Below are 25,277 nucleotides of genomic sequence, written 5' to 3' on the forward strand. Positions count from 1 at the left end.
TCAATCAATCAATCAATCAATCAATCAATCAATCAATCAATCAATCAATCAATCAATCAATCAATCAATCAATCAATCAATCAATCAGTCAATAAATAAATAAATAAATAAATAAATCAATAAAACTAATTGACTAATTATTTTATAAATATAATGGTTCTGTGCCCTTCGATCATTTCTTTCATTGCAAGTGATGGTGTCTCAAAAGGTATAGCTTATAGCCACCGACAGTATTTTCTGGAACTGACTAACACTTTGGGAATCGCGAATGCAAGAAACAGGAACTTCAATATCATTTTTTTTTGTCTTCAAAAAGAACAACGCATTCCAACGGCTAGCCTGAGTGTTCTTGTCCGGTATTCACCCGTCGGCTCGACGTTGTAAACAATGTTTACGCGGCCAGGCAGGCGGCCTTCAACAACACTCGCGAACCAAAGTAAGGAACTTCGAAGATAGAATCAGCTTCCGAAGTCAGTTCCGGGTTGTGCGCAGGCGTCCCAGTGCCGCTGTGTCATCAGCTACACTCCCTGGTCGGAACCTCGCAGCATTATACTTTCACCTTCCCGGAGCCAGTGGAGCCAGATCGCGGTAACTTCGCTAGCACGTGCCATCGTAAAAACTCTCTCCAGGGTGCCGCGGTGCTCAGCGAGGCGCAAGGGCGGTGCTCTTTGCGAATTGCGAACAGCCCTCCATCCCTCGCCCCTCGCCTCCCCCCCTATATCGTTGTTTGGTGTTGCGGCTGGCCTTAATGGTGTCGATCTTGCGTCGCTCTTCTTCGACCATACGCGCGCGGCGCCCCCAAAAAGAGGTGCGGGCTTTCACCGCCACAGGTATGCGCCATTGTGCGAAGCACGCTCGCATTCAGCGTGCGCCGAAAAGGAGCGCGTTGCTGTAGCCACCCTCTCCGGCCGTCGCTTCTTCACGACCGTGGGAGAGCAGTGCGGCTCAGTAGACGGGCCAACATCGCGGCAGACGTTGACGTCTCCATTGGTGCTGCTCGTAAGGCACACCGTCGTGATACGGCCCGCATATACGACCTGCCATCCTGCATTGTTCGCCGGCTGTGCGTGTGTGTCATTCATCGCGTACACGCTCGGCGTGCCCTCTCGCGGGTAACTCTCGCAGTACACAAAGTCGCAGGTTCGAATGCGAGAACACAGAATACAGCGCTACTTCTTCATTCACTGGCTCAAGTGGATTCAGAGCGCAGTTAGGAAGGTGAAGAATCGGAACCCATGCGAGCTATTTTAGTAAGTTTCCATGTCGCGGCATAGCATGTGTTACTGTAGGTTCTGAAACATACTTTTTGTATCTTTCACGTTTTTGTGACGAAGATGTTCTCTTACTGAAAACTGCGGTTGCTGCTGAAGCTGTACCTGAAGCAGTGAACTTACTTTTGTTTCGTTTTCTATTGCCTTGCAGATGACGGAGTCTTCGAATGATGTGCCAGAGACGTCACCAGGGGAGAGCTTGCCTAGCATACACGGCGAGACGGTGCCTTCGTCTCCTGCGGGGGTGGAGCATTCCTCATCAGAACCGACTCCGGAAGGAGGGACGACCGTGTTCCCGAATGTGGACGGAAGCGTGGCGAATTCCATCGCGACCGGATACGAAAAGGAAAGCGACAAGTTGAACGAGTTAGACGCCGACCAGTCAGTGAAGGAGATGGGGTCCGCGGTTCCAGAAAACAGCGTCGCCGATACCGAGGTGCCCGCCGTGAAAACGCCCAACGACACCACGACAACAACGCCCACCCAAGCGACCTCTGAGGTTGATGCGACGACCCCGGTTGAACACGACCTCGCTGAATCTTCTGCTGTGCCGACGACAACGGAAGAATCTGCGGCTTCTAACGGAGAAGCAGCTACTACATCTAGTCACGTGAGTGATGGCGTCACTACTAACGCACCATCTTTGTTTCCTGTTACGACCGCGAGCGCCACGTCGCCCGAGCTAACGACTGGATCGTACAACGACGGCGTAAACACGGAACCTGGGGTCAGCTCGGAAACGACGCCTGCGCCGTACAGTCCTGAAGCAGTGCCCTCTTACGGGCCCTTCAGTACTGAGCAGCCTCTTAACACACCATATGTAGCAGTCCCGCCGGAAGTTCCTGCAGAGACTTCAAGCGGTTTTGGAGAAAATTTGCCCCAGACCGGAGAGCCATTCATTGACACTTACAGTGTGCCTGCCCGTGGAAGCGATTCGAGTCCTCAAGAAGAAACAACCACCGCAGGAGCATATGCTCATGAGGCAACAACGGGTTCTTTTCATGGTCCAGTAACGTACCCAGAAAACCCCGGCACCACCATTCCCAGTTATCTCTATTCAGCAGGGACGAACACTGACTCCTATCCTGTGTTTGGCACCGGTTATGGTAGCACTCACGATCCTGCTCCTGCGGAAGGAGCGACGACTGAACACTTACTGCAAGAGCCTATTGCTAGCACGACGCAGGCGGCAGAAGACGCAAGTAGTGAGCAGGGCCACCCATACGACACAACAGGAACGCCCGCCCAACAAGGCACTCAACCGGAACAGCAAGCCACTACTACATCGACACCTCTGTTTTCGGATGATGCAGATGATGCCAACGAACGAACTACTCCCGCTGAGACCGTTCCCACTACATCATACCCTTACCCCGTCGACGCCACACCTGCACCAACGCAGTCCCCTAGCGAAGACGAGAGCGCGCCCTCTACCCAACATGACGGCGCCACCGAGAATCATGCTTCTTCCGACGCGGGACACGCTGAGGACCAAACGGAACCGACGAGCTCTGCAGCTCCACAGCAACATGTGGAAACAACGACCAGCGGAGATTCCGTGCTTTCTACCACACTGCATGAGAGTGCGGCCGACCTCACGACTACCGAATCACCTGTGACAGGGCAGTCCACTAGCAACAGCTCTAAAATGGGCAGAGCTCTTGGAGAAACAGACGCAACCACAACCGACGCTAGCGAGCCATCCAAAGAGCCAACGACGACAACACCAGCGGACACAGTGACTACGTACGCACCACCTTCTGTTACAGATGAAGGTCCACAAGCACAAAGTACAGCTCCGCCCAGCTCTGAGTCAATCCCTTCTATGACTTCGGAAAGTATTCCCAGCGTGGTGAGTGGAAGTGAGACAACGACAGTCTCTCCTTCGGAAAGCATTACAACAACTTCTAACGATATGCAAGCCGCCACGACAGCTTCTAACGATGTGCAAGCCACCACGACAGAAGCCACACACACCGTTTCTACAGACACCGCGGTAAGCCACACCACCGCCTCTCCAGATCTCGCGCACACAACTGCAGAGAGCGCAACGGAAGCAGCTACAACAGGGGCACCATCGACTGCAGTTCCTTCTACCGTCTCTCAGTCTTCTGCCACTGAGCAGCCGACAACTACGACTTCTCCGACGGCAGCACCAGACGAGGGCACAACGCCGGCGGCCAGCGATACCACTGCGCCAGAAACGAAAGGTGAAACAACAACCTTATCAGCTGGCGAGCAGAGCACAAGTTTAGCAACCGAAACTACCACCGAGAGAGTGGCGGGTTCACCTACGAGCCCACCAATCGATGTCTCCACTGAAAGTGCCACGCAGTCACCTGAGAAATCAACCGACACTTCAAGTGAGTTACCGGTAACTCCAAGCAGTGAAATCACCACACAGTCTCCGGATGTTGCTGCAGAAATGCAAACAGGTACCGAACAGGTTTCAACAGGTGCAGCTACCACATCATCGCTACCAGGAGAGGCAGAGACAACATCAAGTTCAGAATCAGGCCTGACGCATGACCTCACTGCAACTACACCTGCTCTAACGCAAGAACCGACAACGGAAGTGCCACTGGGGTCTCACACGGAACCGACCACACAAACTGTATTCGGAAGCACAGAAAGAGTTGGCGACGTTGAGACGACGAGCGGAGGGGCGTCGAGCGTGGAACCTACCACAGCCGTCCTCACGGAGGAGCCTCCTGTGTCCGCGACTGAGGAGATAACGGCGCCGCCGCCGTCTCCGCAAACGACGGAAGCGCCGGAGCACGAGGCGACGACCGCTACTTCATTTGGCGTTTCGAACACTAGAGAGAGCCAGGCTGGAACGACAGTAGACAACGGTGATACAACGACACCAGGCGAAGCTGCAAGACAGGACCCCATCACTGTCGTTACACTAGAGCCAGCAGGGGGCGATACTACCACGCCAACAGGAGCTGAAACTACAGCGCCAGAGGAAGGTCAGACCACAGCGTCAGGCGCAGAAGACGCAACACCACCAGCATCGAGTGGGACTGCAGCAGTAACAGAAGAAAGTACAACGGCAGCAGAAGTTCAGACCACGACACCAGCACCAGGCGAGACTACTCCCGTGGGAGACGACGCTGTGACGACAACAGTGGTTGAAACCACGACGCAAGCAATTAGCGCGGCCACAACGTCACTGATCGACGAAACTACGACACCATCAATGGAAGGGACAACACAGCAACCTACTGTGGGCGTCACAGACGCAGAAACAACCGGACCGTCTTCAGTTGCAAGCCGCAGTCCCAAGATACTCACACACACTACGTTACCGTCCACTCTCGAGTTGACGACATCGGCTCCTACCACCAAGGAGGACACCATGCACAGCTTCACGACGGCGGCCGATCTGTTCACGACAACGCAGTTCTACACGTATCGTCGACAAACCACCCCACCTACAACTTCTGAGGAACCCACCACAGAACAGGCAACCACTGAAGGTCTGCAATGGACCGCGGGTGTCACGACGTCTCCCGAGGTCCCGGAATGGAGTTCCACGACACATCGCCCGGTCTTCACTGCAGGTGAGAAGCATCAAGTCTTCGCAAGCGCGCAGTGGTCGTGAAATATTGCCTGTCACTTGGAAGAGAACAGAAAGCAAAGTTCGACATACAGTGAAAAACTACGGGAGAGGGGGAAAAAAAACTTGGCGTAATATGGGCGCTGGCTCTAAAATTATTATTTATTACGAAAGTTACCACTGTTAAAAGGTAGAAGTTACCTTGTTAAGGAAGGAACGTGAGCAAGACGTCGTTATTCACGTCGTTTTCCAGGCGCGTGTCGCCACCGACTAGACCAGATGTCAAGCTTGCTGCAATATATACCTAGAGCGGCAAAGGATGGTCAGCAGGTACCACTGAATAAAGGGCGCTCGAGTGGAGGTACTGCTGGGCTGCCTCAGCAGGGCAAGGCGCGGGGGAGCAGCTAAAGGCTTTTGTCTTCTTTGCTTGATGATCTGTCTCTTTAAGAGCAGATTCATAATCAATCAATCAATCAATCAATCAATCAATCAATCAATCAATCAATCAATCAATCAATCAATCAATCAATCAATCAATCAATCAATCAATCAATCAATCAATCAATCAATCAATCAATCAATCAATAAATCAATCAATAAATCAATGAATGAATCAATGAATCAATCAATCAGTCAATCAATCAATTTTATTTCTGCCTCAAAAAGTGACAGAGGAGCTGCAGAAAAAGCTGTCATAGACAGCTTGACTGAGCCGCAGCCCCCATTATACCGGACAGCAGTGACAGGCGACGAGAAAAATAAATAAAAAAAAACAAAAGAAAACAATTCATGGAAAAACACATTAACACCAAGAAAAATCTTACCTCTAGTTTGTACATGTGGGCAATTTACATGGTCATCCAAACATCATTGCGTAAGTATCTTTCAGCAGTACAACAAAAGCACAATGAATCAAACAATACAAATTAAAGAAAACAAAAAACACCTCTTAGTGCAGTTTAAAGAAAAAAAATCATTTTGTAACACAGTCTATGTATAGTTGACTATACATGTAGAGATGCGATACCATTTTTGATTATTTAATGTTAAACTACTCACGAGGGGATGACACCATATACTGGCTAATAATAAGCTGGCGTTATCATCAAGTAGTTGTTTTTTTTAATCTATAAAGAGTGGAAGACTGAGATTTGTCTTAAAGGACTGGTCGGGGCATATATGTTCTCGGGAATGTAAACTGAAAATATACCGTTTTTTTTAGTGTTTATGGATTTTTATTTTAGAACCAGTGAGAGATACGCGGGTGCATTCTGAACAAGTGGCTAGTGCAGCAAGGCGCACATATTTAGTGCGTGATAGATGTGAATAATTAGATGATCATTTAACTAAGTTAACAAACAATTTTTGATTTCCGCTTTTAAGGGTTAAGACTTTATTGCGAAATTTTAGGCGGTCAGCATCGGAGCTGAGGCGTTTTAAAATTTTTCTTTAGCGACAATGTGGTTCGAAATATCGAAGGACAAAGTTTCGCATTCCAAAGCTCATTGAGGTGGCTTTCCCTCATTACATAGTTATCAAATGGGGTCATGCGCGTCGTATCGCCGCGGAAATCAAATTAAGTTCTCCCACACCATAAAAGTGCTGTATCTGACGCCTTAGGAATTCAAGCTACACCATTTCATAAATATGCAATGCGAGAAAGCCAACTCACCAGCTCTCAAAAGCGAATTTTTCGAATTCGATATTTCGAACCACATTGCCGATTAAAAAAATTTAAAAGCTGCCCTTACGTTCTATGTTGATGGCCTTCAATTTCTCAACATATTCTTGCCCCTAAAACCACAAATAAAGTATTGATTATTTAGTTGTCATCATTCAGTTATTCGGCTGTATCGCGCACACAACGCCAGCCTTGTTGTGCAAAACGCAGCGCCGTAGCTTTCACAATTTTTAAAATAAAAATGGCTAAACTTTAAAAAGTCACCCCGCATAATGAGGACGAAAAATAACGCAAAGCCTCAGCGCTTAATGCGCTTAGCCGCCAGGATAATCACGGGTGACGCCGCAAAGTACACGCTGAATCAACGCGTTTAGGGCCAGTCCCGGCGCTGTCGGCAGACATCAGCGACACTGACGGTGGGGGTCGCTGCGCCAGTCGGTGCGGTACGGCTATTTGCGACTTCCTTTTCTTTGTTGATTCGCAGGTTCGACAACCGGGCCGGAAACTGGCAGCACCGTCGACGCGTCTTGCGTGAGTACGCGCGGCCCTACCTCCCTTGTGCCGACTTCGCCAATCCTTGCGCTCATCGCTCTATGCTGCACACTCGGGGAAAACCCGATTTAATGCCGGTATCTTTGGACAAGGCGATGGCGGTAAGATTGCATTGCTAACGGGGTGGGATAAGTTTCAAATCAGCTACTGGTTTGGCGTGGCCAAACATGAGAAGAGCACAATATGAACAGGTCCCAATGTGGTGTGATTCCAAGCCGTGTAATGAGACTTTTGTAGCATTCGTGGAAGTCCCAGCTTCCGCAAAGGTCAGGATGATTTCTTCGCATAGATTTCGAACGTGGGTGCTGAGCAATAATCCACACAGCGTGACCCAGTCGCAATCCCTACCGGCTCTGGACTCTTAACAAAGGCTGCACAATACACGCACAATTCAGGAAGATAGCATGACAGAGATTTCCATAGGATAGCGAAGACACCTATCCTTTACATGGAATTGGGCTACGTTATTTGAAGAAAAAAAATGATCGGGAATTTAATTGGAGGCTCTGGAAGATTGTCGGAACTATAACCATAAAAGAAAACGTAAAATTTAACATCGCATGAAATGGTGGAAGGCTGGTTGGGGATCGTTAACGTGTCGCTCATCGTGTCAAACAATACTCACACCGCTTACATTATTTAAAAAGAATAACAGCAACGTCTAGTAACGAAGCATGTAAGGCCCTATTCAGAGGCTGCGTAGATGTTGAAAATGCGAGCAGGGGCCGTATTCTCTAACAATCCGTTCCATTTTCTATTTAATTTGGTCTTGAGGCACTGTGACGAAAGCAACAACAGGTGCTATATTCCACAAGCTGTTCATTTTTAGTTCTCCACTTCGCGTTCATTTGGTGCCCTGTCAGTGGTCGCTCAGATATAGCTGCTCTTTTCAAGCGTCCGGGGCAAGCCAGCCGGCCATTGGAAGGTTGGCGACCGGATCTCATCATTAGCTCAATCAATCAATCAATCAATCAATCAATCAATCAATCAATCAATCAATCAATCAATCAATCAATCAATCAATCAATCAATCAATCAATCAATCAATCAATCAATCAATCAATCAATCAATCAATCAATCAATCAATTTTATTCAAGACAATAATACAAAACTATTGTCTTGGGGGACGTGAAAAAAGGCTGCATCCAATTTAGGCCAGTAGTAAGTCCCGGTCGCCAACCATCACCCAATTTCCGGGTCGCTTGCCCCAGGCGCTTGAAAACGGGTGTATCTGAGTGACCACCGACAGAGCACCAAATGGACGCGGAATGGACAACGAAAAATGGACAGCTTATGGAATACTGCCCCTGGTGGGCAAGCGAAAGGTTGATCACAGACACGGCCTTGTTCCACCGCATCCATTCCTTCACAGTCACACGAGCCACGCTGCGCGAATTATCACACAAACGAAGCCCAGTTTCTCTGCCGAGGCTGCATTAGCGGCGACAAAACTTGTCAGACGTATGCAGCCCGCCGTCGTGTTCTTTCACTCGTGGGTGTCGGCGCTGGTTGGCCAGTGCGACATGGGCTGAAGATGCGTTTTATTCAGGCAGGTGCCATCATGGGCCTCTGTCGCGACCAGCGTGACGTCTGCTCTAGCGCCCTTACGGCAATGGGAGCAGCGGTCAGTAGCAGAGGACCAAATAGAATGGAGAGAAGACGGATCGTTACAGAGTACGGTCCAGGGTTACGTGAACAGTTTACGCGAGTACGAAGTTATGGTTTAGTGACAAAAACCTGAGGGGGACTTATTTGAAAGGCCCGCGTAACATGCTTAAGTTTCGAACTGTGCGGTGCCTAGTGTGGAAATAAAATTTCGCAGTGTGGTTGGCGGTTATGTGGTTAGTAACGGTGTGGTGTGGTGGTAATGAGGCTAGTGGTAGTGAGCGTATAGGGACCACGGCATGTCCACGTACTTCTAGTCTGCAAAGCTGCGAAAGCGCAGCAAGTAAAACTGATAGATGTTTTTAAAGAGTGATTCATGGGAGATCAGTGTGAGAGCCATAAAAAAAGATTAGTCACTCACAGTAGGCAGCAACGTTGCATGCGTAGAGCAAGACGAAGGCCATTCCCGTTGGAGGGTGATTTGGGTGCGCCTTGTCTGCTCACGTGTTTCAAGGCGTAACATGAATGAAAAGATTGGCATAAAAGATTATGTCAGACCGGCAGAGACCGCTTGTAACCCGGATACCACATGTCCCGGACACCATACGGTCCTCGCAGAGAAGGACGCATTACTGCCTTGTTTGGCGCAACCTAGGAGCCATTTACCCTGTCCAAGACGAACTGTTGCGCAAGAAAGTTAGTCCGCCGTAGCCAAGTTTCGGATTAGGTTATGACGCCGCCTGCTCACTGGCTAATTCGAAGGCTGTGGTGAACATGATAAGGACGACTCATGTTTTGCACCTTGGAAACCTGCTGCTACACGGACGAGTCACTGAGATGCAGGAAAGAACACCTGTTAGAGCAAACCAGAACACCATTCAGGGCGGCAAGATACCCATTCACGAAGCGCTGGCTGGTGATAGAAGGTGTTGGTAGGTGGCTGGTAGGAGCTCCTAAAGCTCTTTCTCTTGGAACGTGCGGCTATAGTACAGTCGTATGTTGAACGCTGAATTTGACCAGCTCTGTATTCTTCCGCAGAACATTGTGGAAGGCTCCCTGCCGGTCTCCTGCCTGCGGCCCGAGGAACTCAACCAAACGGTTACGGTCAAATTTGCCGACGTGAGTGCTGCGATGCTGTTAATTTTCTGCACTATTAGGAGTACTGTCTCTGAAGAGAATGCAAAACTATTATGTCACCTCGGTGAAAATTCCAGACAATCCAAAATTTATCACTTTTGTGTTTCTAGCAAATTGCGGCAACAATTCGCGTTGTGTTTGCAGCATGGTAGCTATAACTCGGATCCGCTGTGTAATTAAATCCTTTTAACATAAACATCATAATACCCGCTCGATGGTTGCATTTCCTTAGTTGGGGTGAAATTGAACGATTTGCTAACTATAAGCAAATTATTGCTCACAGCATGTTTGATTCATGAAAATTGTTCGACTTGACGTTCAGTACTACGTCGAGGTCCGAATTGTTGCGGCAAATCCGGGGAATCATATTAAACGCGTTTGTCGAAATGTCTATAATGGAATCCATTAACAACAGAAGCCGACTAAATCATTTGCAAAATTATGTTGAGCTCGGAAGAGGGATTATCCATGTGAAGAGCGTCCACCCGTCCGCTGCGGCATGCCACAGAGCTGCATGAGCAGCACCGCATGAACCTGGATATGAAAATCGCGATGAAATCAATGCAGTAGCTTCAAGAATAGTCTTTGTTGCTTTTCACGGTCGGTTAATTGTGGCGTCTTTGAACCAATATGTTTCAGCATGGTGAAACGGAAAAATGATAGTTCCGCGTTGCTTTTTTTTACGAAGAGCCTGGACACAGGATCGTTCATAACGCCAACTACTAAAGTTATTTCCTTCTTTTATTCAAAGGAGATATTATTGATATGTGCAATGACGACTGAGATGCGGTTATGATTACTTACACTTGCGCTTTGACGCGGAATACAGTGACTCCTGAGAAACCACTTCAGATGTCGACTACTTGCCGCGCTAGAGTTGGTCGGGTGAAGAGCGGCGCTGAGATGTGTCGTAATTCTTGGTGTGGTAACTACTTTTACAGACCTATACTTCATGCGGCGCCAGTACATTAAGAGAGGTTTGTTTTACTGTATGCATTGAATTGTGAGCCTTTGTATATTTTCGGTCAGACCTGACATCAATGGTTTCTATTGGCAGCTGAACAGAACAAGGGCCGAAACCTTCCGCACAGAAGCCAGGGTCTGGCTGCTTGACTACTGCAACGTAAGTGCCAGCTTTATGTCTTTTCTTCGGTCTCACGCTGCAATTTTACTTGCTTAGCTTCAAGGTTGACTTGAAAATTTATGAGTCGCTTTTTTCTTTTAAAATAACCATGGCTGTTAAATTGATAGCATATGTGATGATTTCCATTCGCTGCTATAACTTCTGCTTTGTGCCTCTTTACGTTAGCGAACTTTCGAGTTTTAACAGGTTTGCAATTCTAACTGAGGCTAAGGGTCCGAACAATAACAGGCTTGCGTTATATGCTGCCGCGAGTGCTGTTGCATAGAGCTTGCCCGCCGTTTAAGGGGAACCTTTGTCCTTGCAGAAACATGACATCCCCGTTGGTGACCCGGCGGTGGTATTCCTGAACGGAGAAGATCGCGGCATGGACCTTATCTCTTTCTTCGTCGTAAACCAGACGAGAGGTGAGAGCGTGAAATTTGCGCGAATTTTCGTCGTTTTTGACGCATTTTTCTATCCGCTTGAAAAAGAAAGTTGTGTTATTTACAGAATGGAAAGTTCAGAACTTGTTGCGAGCAAGTGCGCTTGATACAATTTTTGCTTCGCTGAAACGCGCCTATTTCCAAGCTCCATAATCGTCCGTACGAACACCTTGGCCAGTATGGGTTGCGCAAAAAATAATAAACGAGAGAAAAATGAAAACAGGAATAAATGAAAAATGATAGCGACAATCGAAGATTATTCCGACGTCTTTTATGATGTAAGAGGCAATGTGAAGCTTGTAATAAGGGATAAAATTACTCATTAGTATCCACCCAAGCGCTGTCAAAGGGCTATATATACATAGCAAAGCTATACAGCTTCCTCATTATGTTTGATGAAACAGCTCATAGGGAGAGGACGTAGACAGAAGAGGACAGCCACAGTCTACAAACTCGTCCCTTGAGCTGTTTCATCAAACATGAACAACCAACTAGCCCACACCTCAACTCTTGCAAGCTTCCGCAATAACTTCGCACTTAAAGAAAAATTTATACCCCTGTCACACGGGCAAGTTTAGTGACACTTTCACGAAGTGCACTTCTCCAGAACGAGTGACACTTTCGGGGCAGTCTGCTACACGGAAAAATAAAATGTCATTCGGAATTGATGGCGGTGACGATGGATTTTCAAGTAAGGCACAAAAAATATTACTCTTCGCGCTTCAAAGCTTTAATGTACAGTTAATGTACAGTAGATTCCAAACTGCAAGCAATTTTTTATGATTATCAAGGAGCTTTGTGCAATATTGGCGATTACAAAAAAGGCTTCGCAAGACGAGACAAGCCAGGAGCAGTACTTCACTTTTTGAAGCATCATGGCGACCCACGGCGATAATGTTTCTGCGCAGCTGACACAATCTGATTGGCAAAAAGTGGTGGCGACATACATGTGCAAATAAGTTTGCATGAACAAGAGGGCAAAAAAAATTAGCTGCGTTCAAAAAAACGCCATTTTTATTGCCGACGTTGTATTCTAATCGAAACGCTGCTACCGAGGCTATACACTTCGCCCCTCGGGAAAAGTGAAGTGAGTTTCCCAAACTCACTTCTTGCCGAGTGCGTTCAGCAGCGAGTGTCATTAAAGTTAATCGTGTGACACGATGCGAATGACACTACAGGCGAGTGTCACTCGTTGAAAATGACACTAAACTTGCTCGTCTGACAGGGGTATTATTCAGATCCGAGGTTCGAACTCGGGATCACCGCCTTGTCAGCAGGGAAGCGGCCAGATTCATGAGAAACAAACTGGTTTATTGAAAATTAGCCGGATACAAGAATAACGCAAACTGGATCGTCAAAATTTAAGGAGGTTTAGAGGATCTGCAAAACGTCGGACTATTTTGCTGACGAGTCTCGCTCCGTCGGCGACTCTCCTTCGTGTCTCCAATGGGCCTCGCTCGAAGCTTGGTCGCTTGGTGTCCTCCGCAGCGCACCTGTCGGCAGATCACGTTCTTCTCGGAAGTTTTTGCTCGTTGCCCACTTGACGTGAGGCTTGGGGAGTTTAGGTTATTGAGCCCCAATGCGGGTGGGGGCGCGGGCACGCCTTATGAATGTCTGGTTGATGTGACAGGCTATCTATGACAGGCTTCAGAATGGCTCGAAGGCAGCCCCCCATGCGTTATTAACGCCACAGCGTTAAGGGCCCCGTGTCGCAAAAAATCCGGTGTCGTCGTCGGCGGCGTTGGCCGTGAGCGAAAAATCCGCAGAAGCCCGCCACTTTTCCTCTTCGCTTGGCGCGCACGTAGCGCCATCAGACGGCGCCCACTAAATCTCCCCCTCGCAATGTACGCCACTGCCCCAACGATGGAGACTTCGTTAAAACATTAAGTGGGGCTAGTTGGTAACGGCTTGAAGGAATAATATTTTTAGCGGTAAGAAACAGACACAACACCAAGACACACACACACACAGGACACCCTCTAGACTTCAACTACTTTACTGGACACTTGTACATAAATATGTGTCACTGAGCACACGCAGGTGCCTCGTCATCAGCATCAGGTCTAACTACGCCCTCCCCTCTCCTGCAAGGCATACGGTTGCGCAGATAAACAATCTCTTTTTCTGTGGGAGCCGAGAAAAAAGAAAGAGAAATTATCGAAGCCTTTCGTATTCAAGAGGCGGGCGACATGTGTGTAAGCACTCTCTCCCTGGCGTTGGCAGAAAAAGAGATTGTTTATCTGCGCAACCGTATGCCTTGCAGGAGAGGGGAGGGCGTAGTTAGACCTGATGCGGATGACGAGGCACCTGCGTGTGCTCAGTGATACATACTTATGTACAAGTGTCCAGTAAAGATAGTTGAAGTCTAGCGGGTGTCCTGTGTGTGTGTGTCTTGGTGTTGTATCTGTTTCTTACCGCTAAGAATATGATTCCTTCAAAACGATAGAGCGCGACGGCAGTGTCTCCCGCTCGTCTCGTTCGGCCACAGTGGGACCGTGCGGGGATTCCGTTCGGCGCTCGCCGCGTCTACCGCGGAGAGAGAGTGATGCGGGGCTCCTCGTGACCACTGCGCAGGACCGTTGTCTTGTGCTGGTGTGTTGGGTCCGCGTGGTTTGTAAGCAGTGGAAATACAGCCTCATCGGGGCAGTCGCTGTACCAACTTGGATAACCAGGATGGCTAGCAAATGGTAGGGCTATAGCGAATCGATCAATAAATCGAAGTGGAAACGCTGTTTGTCCAATGCTTCCTGTGAACATCTAAGGCTGTCTCACGACTAAATCTCTTACCAGCTGGGACTGCAAAATGCTGCAGCATTCACTTTTATCGTATGCACCGTGAAAGACGCTGGCCTACAATCTGCAAAGCTCGTCTCGTATCCAGGTCTTATGGCATAAATCCTGTTGGGAAATAACTATGGAATATATTTACGCGAAAGTAACGCATTTCTTGCAAAAAAAAAAGCTACTGTTTGCCGATTAACAAACAGAGTTCGCTGTGCAATAATTTTCTTAAAATACTTGTCATTGAATGCGGTATGTATTCCACTTGCAAGGATGGGATGATAAAACAGCATTGCGTCGAATATGAGCATGAGAAGGCTGGCTAATTGAATTAGGGTTGGTACACAGTTTCACGGGAAGGAATGGCGCGACAAAAACAGGAGGTTAAAGTGGCGCGCGCGTGTTGTTTTCCTGTCCTGTTCTTGTCGGCCCACTCCTTCCTGGGACACCAGATGTGGCATGACGCGGGTTTTTTCCGACAAATATGTGAATTATCAGACGACTGTCAGCCTGCCCTACAAATTATGTAATAAGAAAAAATAACTTGTGAAATACAGAGTAAAAGGGTTCATTTCAAATATCGCCCACTTGTTTCAGCATATGTTGTCTGGCAGTAACTATCGGTTGAACTGTGCCTAGCGAACATTTCTTCCGTTGGTGAGGGGTCTGTATTCTTTCAAAGCGTGCTTGATAACTACTTTGTCCAACTACTCTCTAGGCTTTTTTATATTACTTGTCATGGTATAAAAACCAGCTGTCACATTTTAAAAATATGTACTACAATACCTTATTTCCATGCAGGTTCAGTGGTTCCGAGTGAGACTGTCGTCGCTGCGCTGAACAGCATGAAGGTCACCATCGAAGACAAGGTACTCACAGATATTTGATGAAAGTGTCCGCAACCACTGTGTTTAGCGTATCAGAAAATTTCCAGCGTCGGAAAGCAGTAGCAGCTGAGGCAAGTGAAGCAGCGTCAGTTGGGGCCGTATTGCGCCAAGTGTTAAAAAGCAAAAGTGAAGTTTGGCAACCTACACGATACTGAGCGTCTCTAGCCGTAGTATCTAAAAACGCCTGTAGTGTGTACTCTAAGCATGTGCCCTTGATCGCAGCCCTGCACCCGCGTTAAGTTTAGGACGCCCAAACGAAGTAAATGACTCATAATAAGGCGTTGGTTCTTCCGGTATTATATGTTTCTTAATCAACTTACCCTTACTTCAGGCTGGCATGTGATGACACAATCTTTCAGCTTTCAGGGAAAGCAATCGGAAAGGAGACGACATTTTTAACACAGTGTGACCGTTATTTCAGTGCACAGAATTATTTTGTACTAGCTTTGCGATCCATGGAGCAAACTCAAGGCATGTTAATTACTAGGGTTCTGACGCACATATACGTGGTGTTGTTTATTTATTAAGGTTAATTGATATTTTGCTAGCGCGATCTAAAGTAATCAGAAGAGATGAGGTTTGGTGATATCTGAAAAGGAAAATTTTGCGCTTGTAAGAACTCATTTTCTGTCTTCTATATAGCAAACTACTGCAGATAGAGATCAGAAACGACGGCTTCGACGATTACATAGGCACAGAGACGTGCATTTATTGTTCATTTTAATAACAAATGATGTCCTCGACAATTCGACTCAGAATAGGCTGCGTAACGTGTAGTTACTGTTTCTTATATTGTGAATTAGCGCACATGGATGTCAGCCAACGCGATGAACGTAAAACGATCAAAATTTCATTCCAGTGGAAAAACATCCGCTGAATTGTGTCGGGCACTTAGCAACAAAACTCCTTCTGCATCCGTTTCCAGAAACCAAACGTGACCGCTGGAGCGGCGCAGTATTGTTCGTTATTCGACGACATCGCTAATTCTTTATCCAAAGGATTGATATGAACCTCGAAAATTTACTACTTCATTCATTACTCACAAAAATGTGGCAGTTTTTTTTTATTTTGAAGAATTCATAGTAGATGCTTCTAGCTGTGGCAGTTTTTTTCTGGCGCACCTCATGACCACTGGAAGTTCTCAGGCTTCAAAAATGCTAGTCCAGATAACCGCGTGGGAGCTTCAGAAGACATTAAATGCGCTAGACGCAACTAGAAGTTTTGTAGCCGGCTATTTTTGTTTTGTTCTGCGGTACAAAACATTGATGTTGAGAGGCACTCATGCGAGCAACTGAATATTGTCACTCAGCCGTGGCGACATGTAGGCATACTCAGATGTGGTGACAAAATTTAAGAGTAAGGCCAACGGAGAAGCCTTTAACAGGTTAATTAGTACCATTTACAGAAACTTATCATTTTCTACATACTAAACAGGTATTCGTATATAGCCACATCTTTTTACAGCCGTTATTGAGGGTGCAGCCCTGAGGCGTGACGAATGTTTCACATTTCTAAAAGAGGGCCCACAAAACTACAGTTCTAAAAGGTTCTCGGCATGAAAGTTCGCCTCATAAATGCGTTTACTAATTTTGCCGGTGACATCTTAGAAGGCTGCGTGGCTAGTCATTCGCGGTCTAAGATAAATAAATGCTTACCTGGAAGAACTCTTTAGGGAAATGGCAAGCGAACAAGTCCTACGTTATTCTTCCGTATTGACCATAGTCAGTTATGAGAGCGTTTTTTTTCCCCGTAAATAGAAAAAGCCGTCTTGGAAAATCGGAAATTTATTCCCCTATTTCTATTACGCTCACAGCTGCATGCCATGTGGGGACTTTGGCGTGATTTTATGACGTCGCATCTTCCTGAGTGCTCCGTGAATCGGAGAAACGAAACATCATGAGCTGGCAATCTCCGGGCCTTTTGTTGTAATATGTATCCAATGTCGCCGCTATACACTGCACATGCTTTTTTTTTTTATGAAGCCGAACTCGCAAGGCATGGCGGCTTCACCGTCGGGCAAGACCCTGAATGAAAAGTAGACCTTGTGTTTGGCTTGCGCAGCGGTTCAGGTGCTCTTCCAACATGTACACTTTTCGTTCACAAATTTCGCACTTCTATGGAATAGCACGAGCATAAAACATTTCTTTTTTTTTTTAGAGAGCGCAGTCGTTATGAACGAGCGTCTTTAGACGTCTGAGCTAAACAAGCGAATGCAGGAGGAATTATCCAAGGTATCGTTCAGTGCATAAAGCTGAGAACAGACTGATACGCCTTGAAAGAAAACCTGAAGTACAGGACAAGGATTGCAATGTGGATAAATTTGTTGGGTATGCAGGGTTGAAAACACAGCCGCTTATTGTATTTTTATGAAGCAGCATTCTTTCGGGTTGTCTTGCTGTGGTATTGGATGATTAAAAGAACGCGCAGGAGAGCTTCTTCTAATGTGGGGCCAATGTCGTGTCCGGTCGCTGTGTTGAATGCAGCGAAAGACGCACACGGTACTTTAAGACTTCGTTTATTTAAAGCCGATGAGGGTGCGACCAGCGTCGACCGAGGCAGGAGCCGAACTGGCCGCCCGAAGAAAGGAGGGAGTGGAGAAGCGTCCACGGCAGGGAGTGGCTTCCCAGAACAGGAGGAGGGTTTGGGGGCGCACCGTGGGGGGGGGGCCTCTGGCGACAGCGTGCGACGAAGGGCAAGCGGTCGTTAGGAGGGGATGCGAGTGGTCGTTGGAGGAGGATTGAGTGGTCGTTAGGAGGAGGATGCGAACTGTCGTTAGGAGGGGAATGCGAGTGGTCGTTAGGAGGGGGCGCACACACACAAAAGCAATAAGGGGACACAACACTTCCTTCCCCCTTAGAAAGTTGCCTGGTATCGTGCAGGGGGTCGGCGCTCACGCGTGGAGGCGCGCTGGCTTTGTGCGCTCGGGGGAGAAACACTTGTAGGCTGGCTGTTGTTCGCTGTGTCTCCTAGGTCTGTCCTGGGCGAAGTCTCTTTTTCCGAGAAGAGGTGCCAGGCTATGTGGGAAGATGGTGCACGTGTTCTCTCCGCTGGCGGACAGCTCTCAGACGGCGTCGTAAATCTACGCAGCTGGTTGAGATGTCGGCGTGCTACTGTGCCATGTATGTTGACGAGCCAAGAGCGCAGGCCTATGCGTCTGACAATTGTAGCTTCCTCCCAGCGTGGCTTTTTCAGAAACTGTCGGGCGAGGACGCGCTGCCCCTCATTAAGCGTGCCGCAGCGCGGAATTGCTTTTTCTTCCCGGAACGTCTCTGCCTTTGGCTCGGGGAGGATGGCTGTGAGCTGGGTTCGCATTTCACGCTCGAACATCATTTTCGAGGGGGTCTCGCCTGTTGTGCTCTGAACCGTCGTGTGCTGCTTGAAGAGAAAGCGCGCAAGGCGGCGCTGCAGCGAGCCTGTCTGATCTCTTTCAAGGGCGCGTTTTAGCTCGGCTACGTAGCGCTCGGCTTGTCCGTTTGTCGCTGGGTGGTAGGGGGCCGATGTAACTGATGAGATCCCGTTGTCGCGATAAAACTTGAGGATCTCCGCAGACACAACGGTGTTCCGTTGTCCGACACTACCTTGCGCGGCAGGCCGAACGTTGCAAATAGTGATCGGAGGTTGTCAATGACTGCTGCCGAAGTCGTCTGTCCCATTTGCCTTATCTCAAGCCACTTCGTGTAGGCATCTACGACCACAAGGAAAGTGCAGCCCTCAATTGGTCCTGCAAAATCAATGTGCAGTGTGTGCCATGGTGTGTCTGGCTTTTCCCATTCTGGGACAGGAGCTTTCGGCGGGGCGCTCCGGCTGCTCTGGCAAGGCTTGCATTCTCGCACCACTGTTTCGATGTCGTTGTCAATGCCAGGCCACCACATGTAGCTTCTGGCACACTTTTTCATTGCAACGATGCCCCGATGTCCGGCGTGGATGAGAGACATAGCTTGTGCGCGTAGTTCTCTCGGCATCACAACTCGGGACCCAAATATGATGCAGCCGCGATGGGTGCTCAACTCTGTAGCTCGCGTGCGGTAAGCGTCGAAGTTGTCCCCTTTGAGTTTATGCACGTTGCCTTGTTGAACAGCTGTGTAAACTAGCCGGAGAGCTGCGCACTTCTGCGTAGATGCTGCAACTGTGCCTGCTGTAAGCGGAGGTTCTGGCAGTGCTTCGAACATCAGAACGTCTCCTGGTGGAAATGGTTCGTCAACAGTTGCGTCTAGTGGCAGACGGCTTAGCGCATCGGCGTTTTGATGTTTACTCCCATTGCGGTAGACCAGAGCGTAGTCGTACGCTGAGAGTTTGATGCACCAGCGTGTCATTCGCGGAGACAAAGTTGGTGGCATAGGCCTTTGTGGTCCCAGAATGCCCAATAGCGGTCGGTGATCGGTTATAAAGGTCACCTTCCGGCCGGCAATGTACTGGTGAAAATGTGTCGCCGCGTAGACGATGGCTAGCCCTTCTTTGTCAAGTTGCGCGTAGTTGCGTTCTGCTTGCGACAACGTACGTGAGGCGAAGGCGATGGGAGCTTCCCTTCCTTGCTCGTCAGTTTGCGATAGAACCGCGCCGACTCCGTACGGTGATGCGTCGCAAGCCAAAAGCAGAGGCTTCCTTTCGTCGTAGTGGCGGAGGACTGTACATCTTCGAATCAGGTCTTTCAGGGCATCTAATGACTGCTGATGGCGTGGCGACCATGTCCATGTCACATCTTTCCGAAGGAGTTGGTATAAGTCGTTGGCCACGGTAGCTCTTTGTTCCAAGAACCGGTCGTAGAACGTCAAGAGTCCGAGAAAAGCCTGTAGCTCCTGCTTGTTTGTTGGAGCTCGTGCTTCTGTGATCGCTCGCACTTTGTCCTCGGTAGGGTGAATGCCTTCCGCATTAATTCGGTGTCCCAGAAATTGCACCTCTGGCACCGCAAAACAGCACTTCGATTTGCTTATGCACAAATTAGCGTTTGCTAGCCTTTCGAGAACGAGCTCTAGGCGCACTGCATGCTCTTCAGTGGAAGTGCCACTGATGATGACATCGTCAAGGTAGACACAAACTCCTGGGATGCCCTGAAGCACTGTCTCCATGAATTTTTGAAATATGGCCGGGGCTGCAGCTACGCCAAAAGGCAGTCGCTTGACTTTGTACAAGCCTTTCAGTGTGTTAATTGCCAATAATTCAGCAGTTGACTCGCTCACCTTCAGCTGCTGATACGCCTGGGTGAGGTCCAATGTGCTGAAGACTCTTGCGCCACGCAGTACACTGAATACTTCTTCAGGTGTCGGTAGCGGGTAAGAGGACGCTTTAGTCGCAAGATTGACGGTGCTCCGGTAGTCTCCGCAGAGGCGTATGGTTCCGTTCTTCTTGCGAACTACGACAAGTGGTGTGGCCCATTCTGAATGCTGCGTCGGCTCGATGACACCTTGCTGCTCCAGTTTGTCCAACTCTTTTTCAACTGAATCTCGGAGAGCAAACGGCACCGGCCTGGCCTTCAGAAATTTGGGTTGCGCGTTGTCCAACAACTCCAGTGTGACCGGGGGCCCTTCGTTTCCTGGAATCTCTTCCGAGAATACTCTTTCGTATTTCTCTTGCAGTTGCTCAACCATGTTCTGGCTCGGCGTCTGGTGTATGCCGCATATCATCACGCCTAGTGGAGAAAACCAGTTTCTCCCTAGAAGGCTTGATCCTGTGCCCTTCACAACAAGCAGAGGTAGCGTATGGGTCTGGCCGTTGTAGTTAACCTGCACGTTGGCAGAGCCCAATAGTGGCAGATTCTGTCCTGACCACGTTCGCAGGTGCGTGTCGTCTTGTTGCAGGGCTGGTGCGTCAGATGGCCATGAAGTTCGGAACGTGTCCTCACTGATCAGAGTACAGGCTGCGCCGGAGTCCACCTCGAACTTAATCAGCTGGTGATGTACGCTTACTTCTGTAAAAATCTTCGGTCGCGTGCCGAGATTCATGGTGTTCAGGTCGTACAACACAGATGGTGTTGCTGATGTTGCTCCATGGAGATCAGATAGCGGCGTATTCTCTGAGGCGTTGACGCTGTGATTAGGCTGGAAGGTGACTTTATCTTGGCAAGTCTCCGTTTCGTAATGCATGCTCTTTCGATATGCCCTCGCTTGTGGCAAAAATTACACGTGGCTGACTGGAATCGACATCCCTGGGGGTTGTGTTGGTCGTCACACCGCCAGCAGCGTTGTGCCTTTTTGACCGATTTTACAACAACAGAAGGCTTGCGCACCTGGTTGCCTGTCTGGTGTACCGGCTCGGTGTTCCGGCGAATCCCTCTCTGCTGGTGACCGGCGCTCTCCGCTCGAACGGCGATGTCGTAAGCTTTGCTGAATGTGAGGTCCTTCTCAGCGAACAGGCGCTGCTGCAGTGACTCGTCACTCAGTCCGCACACAAATCTGTCGCGTAACATCACGTCCAAGGGAAGCATGGTGGTGTTAGCAGAAGAAGCTGCGTCTCCCTCCTGCCCGGTAGCTGTTGTCGACAGCGTTCCAAAATTGCAGTCGGCAGCGAGCTTCTTGAGCGCGGCTACGTAGGCGCTCACAGTTTCTCCTCCCAGTTGATCTCGTCGTTGGAAGCGAGCCCGGCTGTAGACCTCGGATGGCCTTGGGTCGTAGTGCTTTTGCAGCGCTTTTACGATGTCGTCGTAAGACACTGCCGCTGGTGTGCTTGGCTGAATAAGGGCGCAGACAGTATCGTAGGTCTGCTCCCCGCACAGCGTCAGCAGGTTGGCCCTCTTCAAGGCTGGGTCTGTGATGTTGTTAGCTTCAAAGTAGAACTGAAGGCGTCCAACCCACGATGACCACGATGAGCCGTTGAATTCTGGTATCTGATTGGGAAACCCTCGCGTAGCCATGGCTTGTCAATAGCGTTGCGTAGCGCGGGTCGAATCCACTTTCTCGTCGCCACTGTCGTGTCCGGTCGCTGTGTTGAATGCAGCGAAAGACGCACACGGTACTTTAAGACTTCGTTTATTTAAAGCCGATGAGGGTGCGACCAGCGTCGACCGAGGCAGGAGCCGAACTGGCCGCCCGAAGAAAGGAGGGAGTGGAGAAGCGTCCACGGCAGGGAGTGGCTTCCCAGAACAGGAGGAGGGTGCGGGGGCGCACCGTGGGGGGGGGGGGGGGGGGGGCCTCTGGCGACAGCGTGCGACGAAGGGCAAGCGGTCGTTAGGAGGGGATGCGAGTGGTCGTTAGGAGGAGGATTGAGTGGTCGTTAGGAGGAGGATGCGAACTGTCGTTAGGAGGGGAATGCGAGTGGTCGTTAGGAGGGGGCGCACACACACAAAAGCAATAAGGGGACACAACAGCCAACAAGGATTTTTAGCTTTTTTTTGTGACCAAATTTACTGCTTGTGAGGTAATGTAATAATATCTTGTCCGTGTGTAAGGCGATTTTTTTTTCACGTTACGCCGTATCGAAGCCTAATTTCTCTGCAACGATTCCCGTTGGAGTTTTGCTTTGAACGACGAATATGACAGCAGATGGGTCGCCAAAACTTTGACTCCCAGATAGTGATGACCGCGTTAATGACTGGATTAGTGATCGTCTTCGTGTCTGAACTATGTTTTGCAGCTGGGCACGGTTATCACGGATGTGTTCTTCGGCCTGCCTGTGCTACAGAAGAAGGCCGTGGGCGTGGCCGGCTTCCTTGGCTCCTCGCTGGGCCTCGTCTACGTCATCGTGGGCGCTGCTGTGGCCGCCTTGCTCTTGCTGGCCTTGCTTGTGGTCATCATGGTCAAGTGCCGAACTCTGTCCTCGCACCAGTACTCGCCCGACTCGGTCAGTATACGCTCTACCCGGTTCCTACACGCCACAATTCAATAGGACCGTGCGGCAGCGAATGACTGTGCGGGTGCTGCCGATCACACAATTCCCCGCCATTTGTGAGAAAAGACAAAGGAATCAGCGTGTATGCGTAACCAGCACTGTCGCGTGGAAATCGAGACTAACCGTTTATTCGATACACTAATGGCCTAAAAAAGAAGGAAGCTCGGCGGCGCCGATAGGGACACCTGTACTCGGCATTCGATGGAATTCTAGCCTATAGGTTGCGTTCTATTCAAGCACGACCCCGCATGGCAAACATCGGAATGATTATGCTACGCGCTGGCGGCGGTAAGCAGAGCCACGCAATGTTTAAACTGAAAACATATCGATACTTGACGCAGTGTTTTTTTTTTATGCGCGCGAAATGCATTGCCAACAAGCAGATAAAGTTGATGGCATGCGATGGCTGTTTTTCCAGTGCTAATTTATGCCGAATTATAGTTTCTTTACGCAGTTCTATTTGCACGCAAGCCTGTTTTCATAATTCGAGCAGTGCCAGTGGGTCAGACTACACACATTTCGAGAGAAATACCCAGGCACATATTCAAATTTCGGCGTCGAAGGCAGTAGTTATTTGGCAGATGCCAATTTTTTTGGCAGATGCGTCCAGTTCGCTTGGAGTCGAGTTCAGTGGGCGGGCTCGCTTAGAGCATAAGCCTTGAATAATAACTTCCTATGCTCAGAGGCATAACTTTGATAGGCCACAGGGCAGCAGGATGTTGCGTCCTGCCGGCCAGAATGCGTAATAAGGATCATATGTTTCGTGAGTTCACAGTGAAGTTGAAGAAATAACGTGAGAATGAACAGCCCAAAAAGATATATAATGACGAGAACTTGACTGTGCAGATTCGTTTTTTTTTCTTATTCTAGATTTGATATGAAGGGAGGTTAATTGGCATATGGTCTTGAAGCAATTTGCTGCTTCTATCCTAATACAGTGCTATGAAAAATGAACATAGGTCAGAAGAAATGGTACAAAAGCTCCCAAACCAAAGAACCGGCAACCGAGTCGTGTGCTTTCTGAAATTTTAAAAGTATGGCAGTGTCTGCGCCGGTAATATGGGGCCAAATTTCAGAACATGATAGTGCTGTATTGTCACAAACGTGTACTAACGTATGCTGCTTTAGGAATCCATCCACTGGTGCTCAGCTTATTGTATTCAGGCGGTTATAACGTGCATTACACTGAAAGGAACCAGAAAAAAAGAAATATATACTACAACCGAACAGAAGAATTTGGAGATTGCACAGGAGCCTGTATTACTCGACTAGAATTCTCCGCTGGATAAAAAAAAAAAAAACATGAACAAGTTTCATGGATACGCACAAAAATCAGTACGTTCTTAAAAAGCCGGCCTCCCGTTTTAACCAAAGCCATCGACTATGGGTGTAGTGTACGTCAGCCTATGATGTACAGGCTAGAGACGGGCTACACTGTACTTCCTGAGTGCTCAAACAGGATAGGAGTGTTTTCAACACGCCTACATTTAGGGATAAGATAATTGCCATAATAAAGAGATAAGTCGCCCTTCAGGGCTTTGTGTATACTCGTATTCGTTCTTAGCATCTCTTTTTCTTTCGAGGTCCCCTATTGGTTACTTTTGTAACTTTGGATATTATCTTTCGCCGCCTGATTGCCGTACAAGGTTGGGTGATTCAGCAGCTGAACACGCACGGCTGACCTGCATTTCTCAATATAAGTTCGAGACATTGTATATGGTTGGTTTACGGGGTTTAACGTCGTAAAGCGACTAAGGATATGAGAGACGCCGTAGTGGAGGGCTCCGGAAATTTCGACCACCTGGGGTTCTTTAACGTGCACTGACATCGCACAGTACGCGGGCCTCTAGAATTTCTCCTCCAAAGAAATTCAACCGCTGCGGCCGGGATCGAACCCGCGTCTTTCGGGTCAGCAGCCGAGTACCATAACCACTGAGCCACCGCGGCGGCTATAGACATTGTATATATTTGAGGAAAACATTGAAAATCCGACAGTGCTTACTCTGACTTCTTTTGCCCACGCGGCTAGTCCTGGTGCGTAACCTGTGTGGCGTAAAACTTTGGAAAAGTCCCCGTTGGGATTTTCATGTCCGCTACTGTACTGTACGAAGTGAAAGCAATAGCTATTTCTTATATATCTGGTGTTAAAATTTAATTCTTTTTTGTTTTGAGCGGCTAAATTATTGCGAGAATTTTCGCTTGTAATTTTACTGGCACTAGCGACTATCAATGGCTTTAGCCTGTTGTCTAACTTTTGTGAGATGAAAATAAATCACTGCCAATAGCTGGCCTCTTTCCACGAAACGAGAGAAGCGCGGATTCATGTGTTCACTTGAAAAAAAGAAAAGAAGATTCAACAAATGCGTCATAGCTCAGTGTGACTGAGTGATCGCAGCAAGCATTGCACCTGGTA

The 25,277-nt window shown here is 48.6% G+C and overlaps 1 protein-coding gene across 1 annotated transcript in view; it reads left to right on the plus strand.

The window, feature by feature from the left end:
- The window catches only part of LOC149359257 (uncharacterized), a 145,104-nt gene that overhangs the window by 115,385 nt on the left and 4,442 nt on the right, over positions 1-25,277 (plus strand). Inside the window, exons 3-9 of the mRNA XM_089571550.1 lie at positions 1,423-4,837; positions 6,999-7,045; positions 9,711-9,791; positions 10,867-10,932; positions 11,258-11,357; positions 14,958-15,025; positions 22,610-22,816. Coding sequence (XP_089427676.1) covers positions 1,423-4,837; positions 6,999-7,045; positions 9,711-9,791; positions 10,867-10,932; positions 11,258-11,357; positions 14,958-15,025; positions 22,610-22,816 — 3,984 coding nt within the window. The remainder of the gene's footprint in view (positions 1-1,422; positions 4,838-6,998; positions 7,046-9,710; positions 9,792-10,866; positions 10,933-11,257; positions 11,358-14,957; positions 15,026-22,609; positions 22,817-25,277) is intronic.

Source organism: Amblyomma mixtum, chromosome 2 (assembly GCF_055824585.1).
Source record: "Amblyomma mixtum isolate Tamu chromosome 2, ASM5582458v1, whole genome shotgun sequence".
NCBI lineage: Eukaryota > Metazoa > Arthropoda > Arachnida > Ixodida > Ixodidae > Amblyomma > Amblyomma mixtum.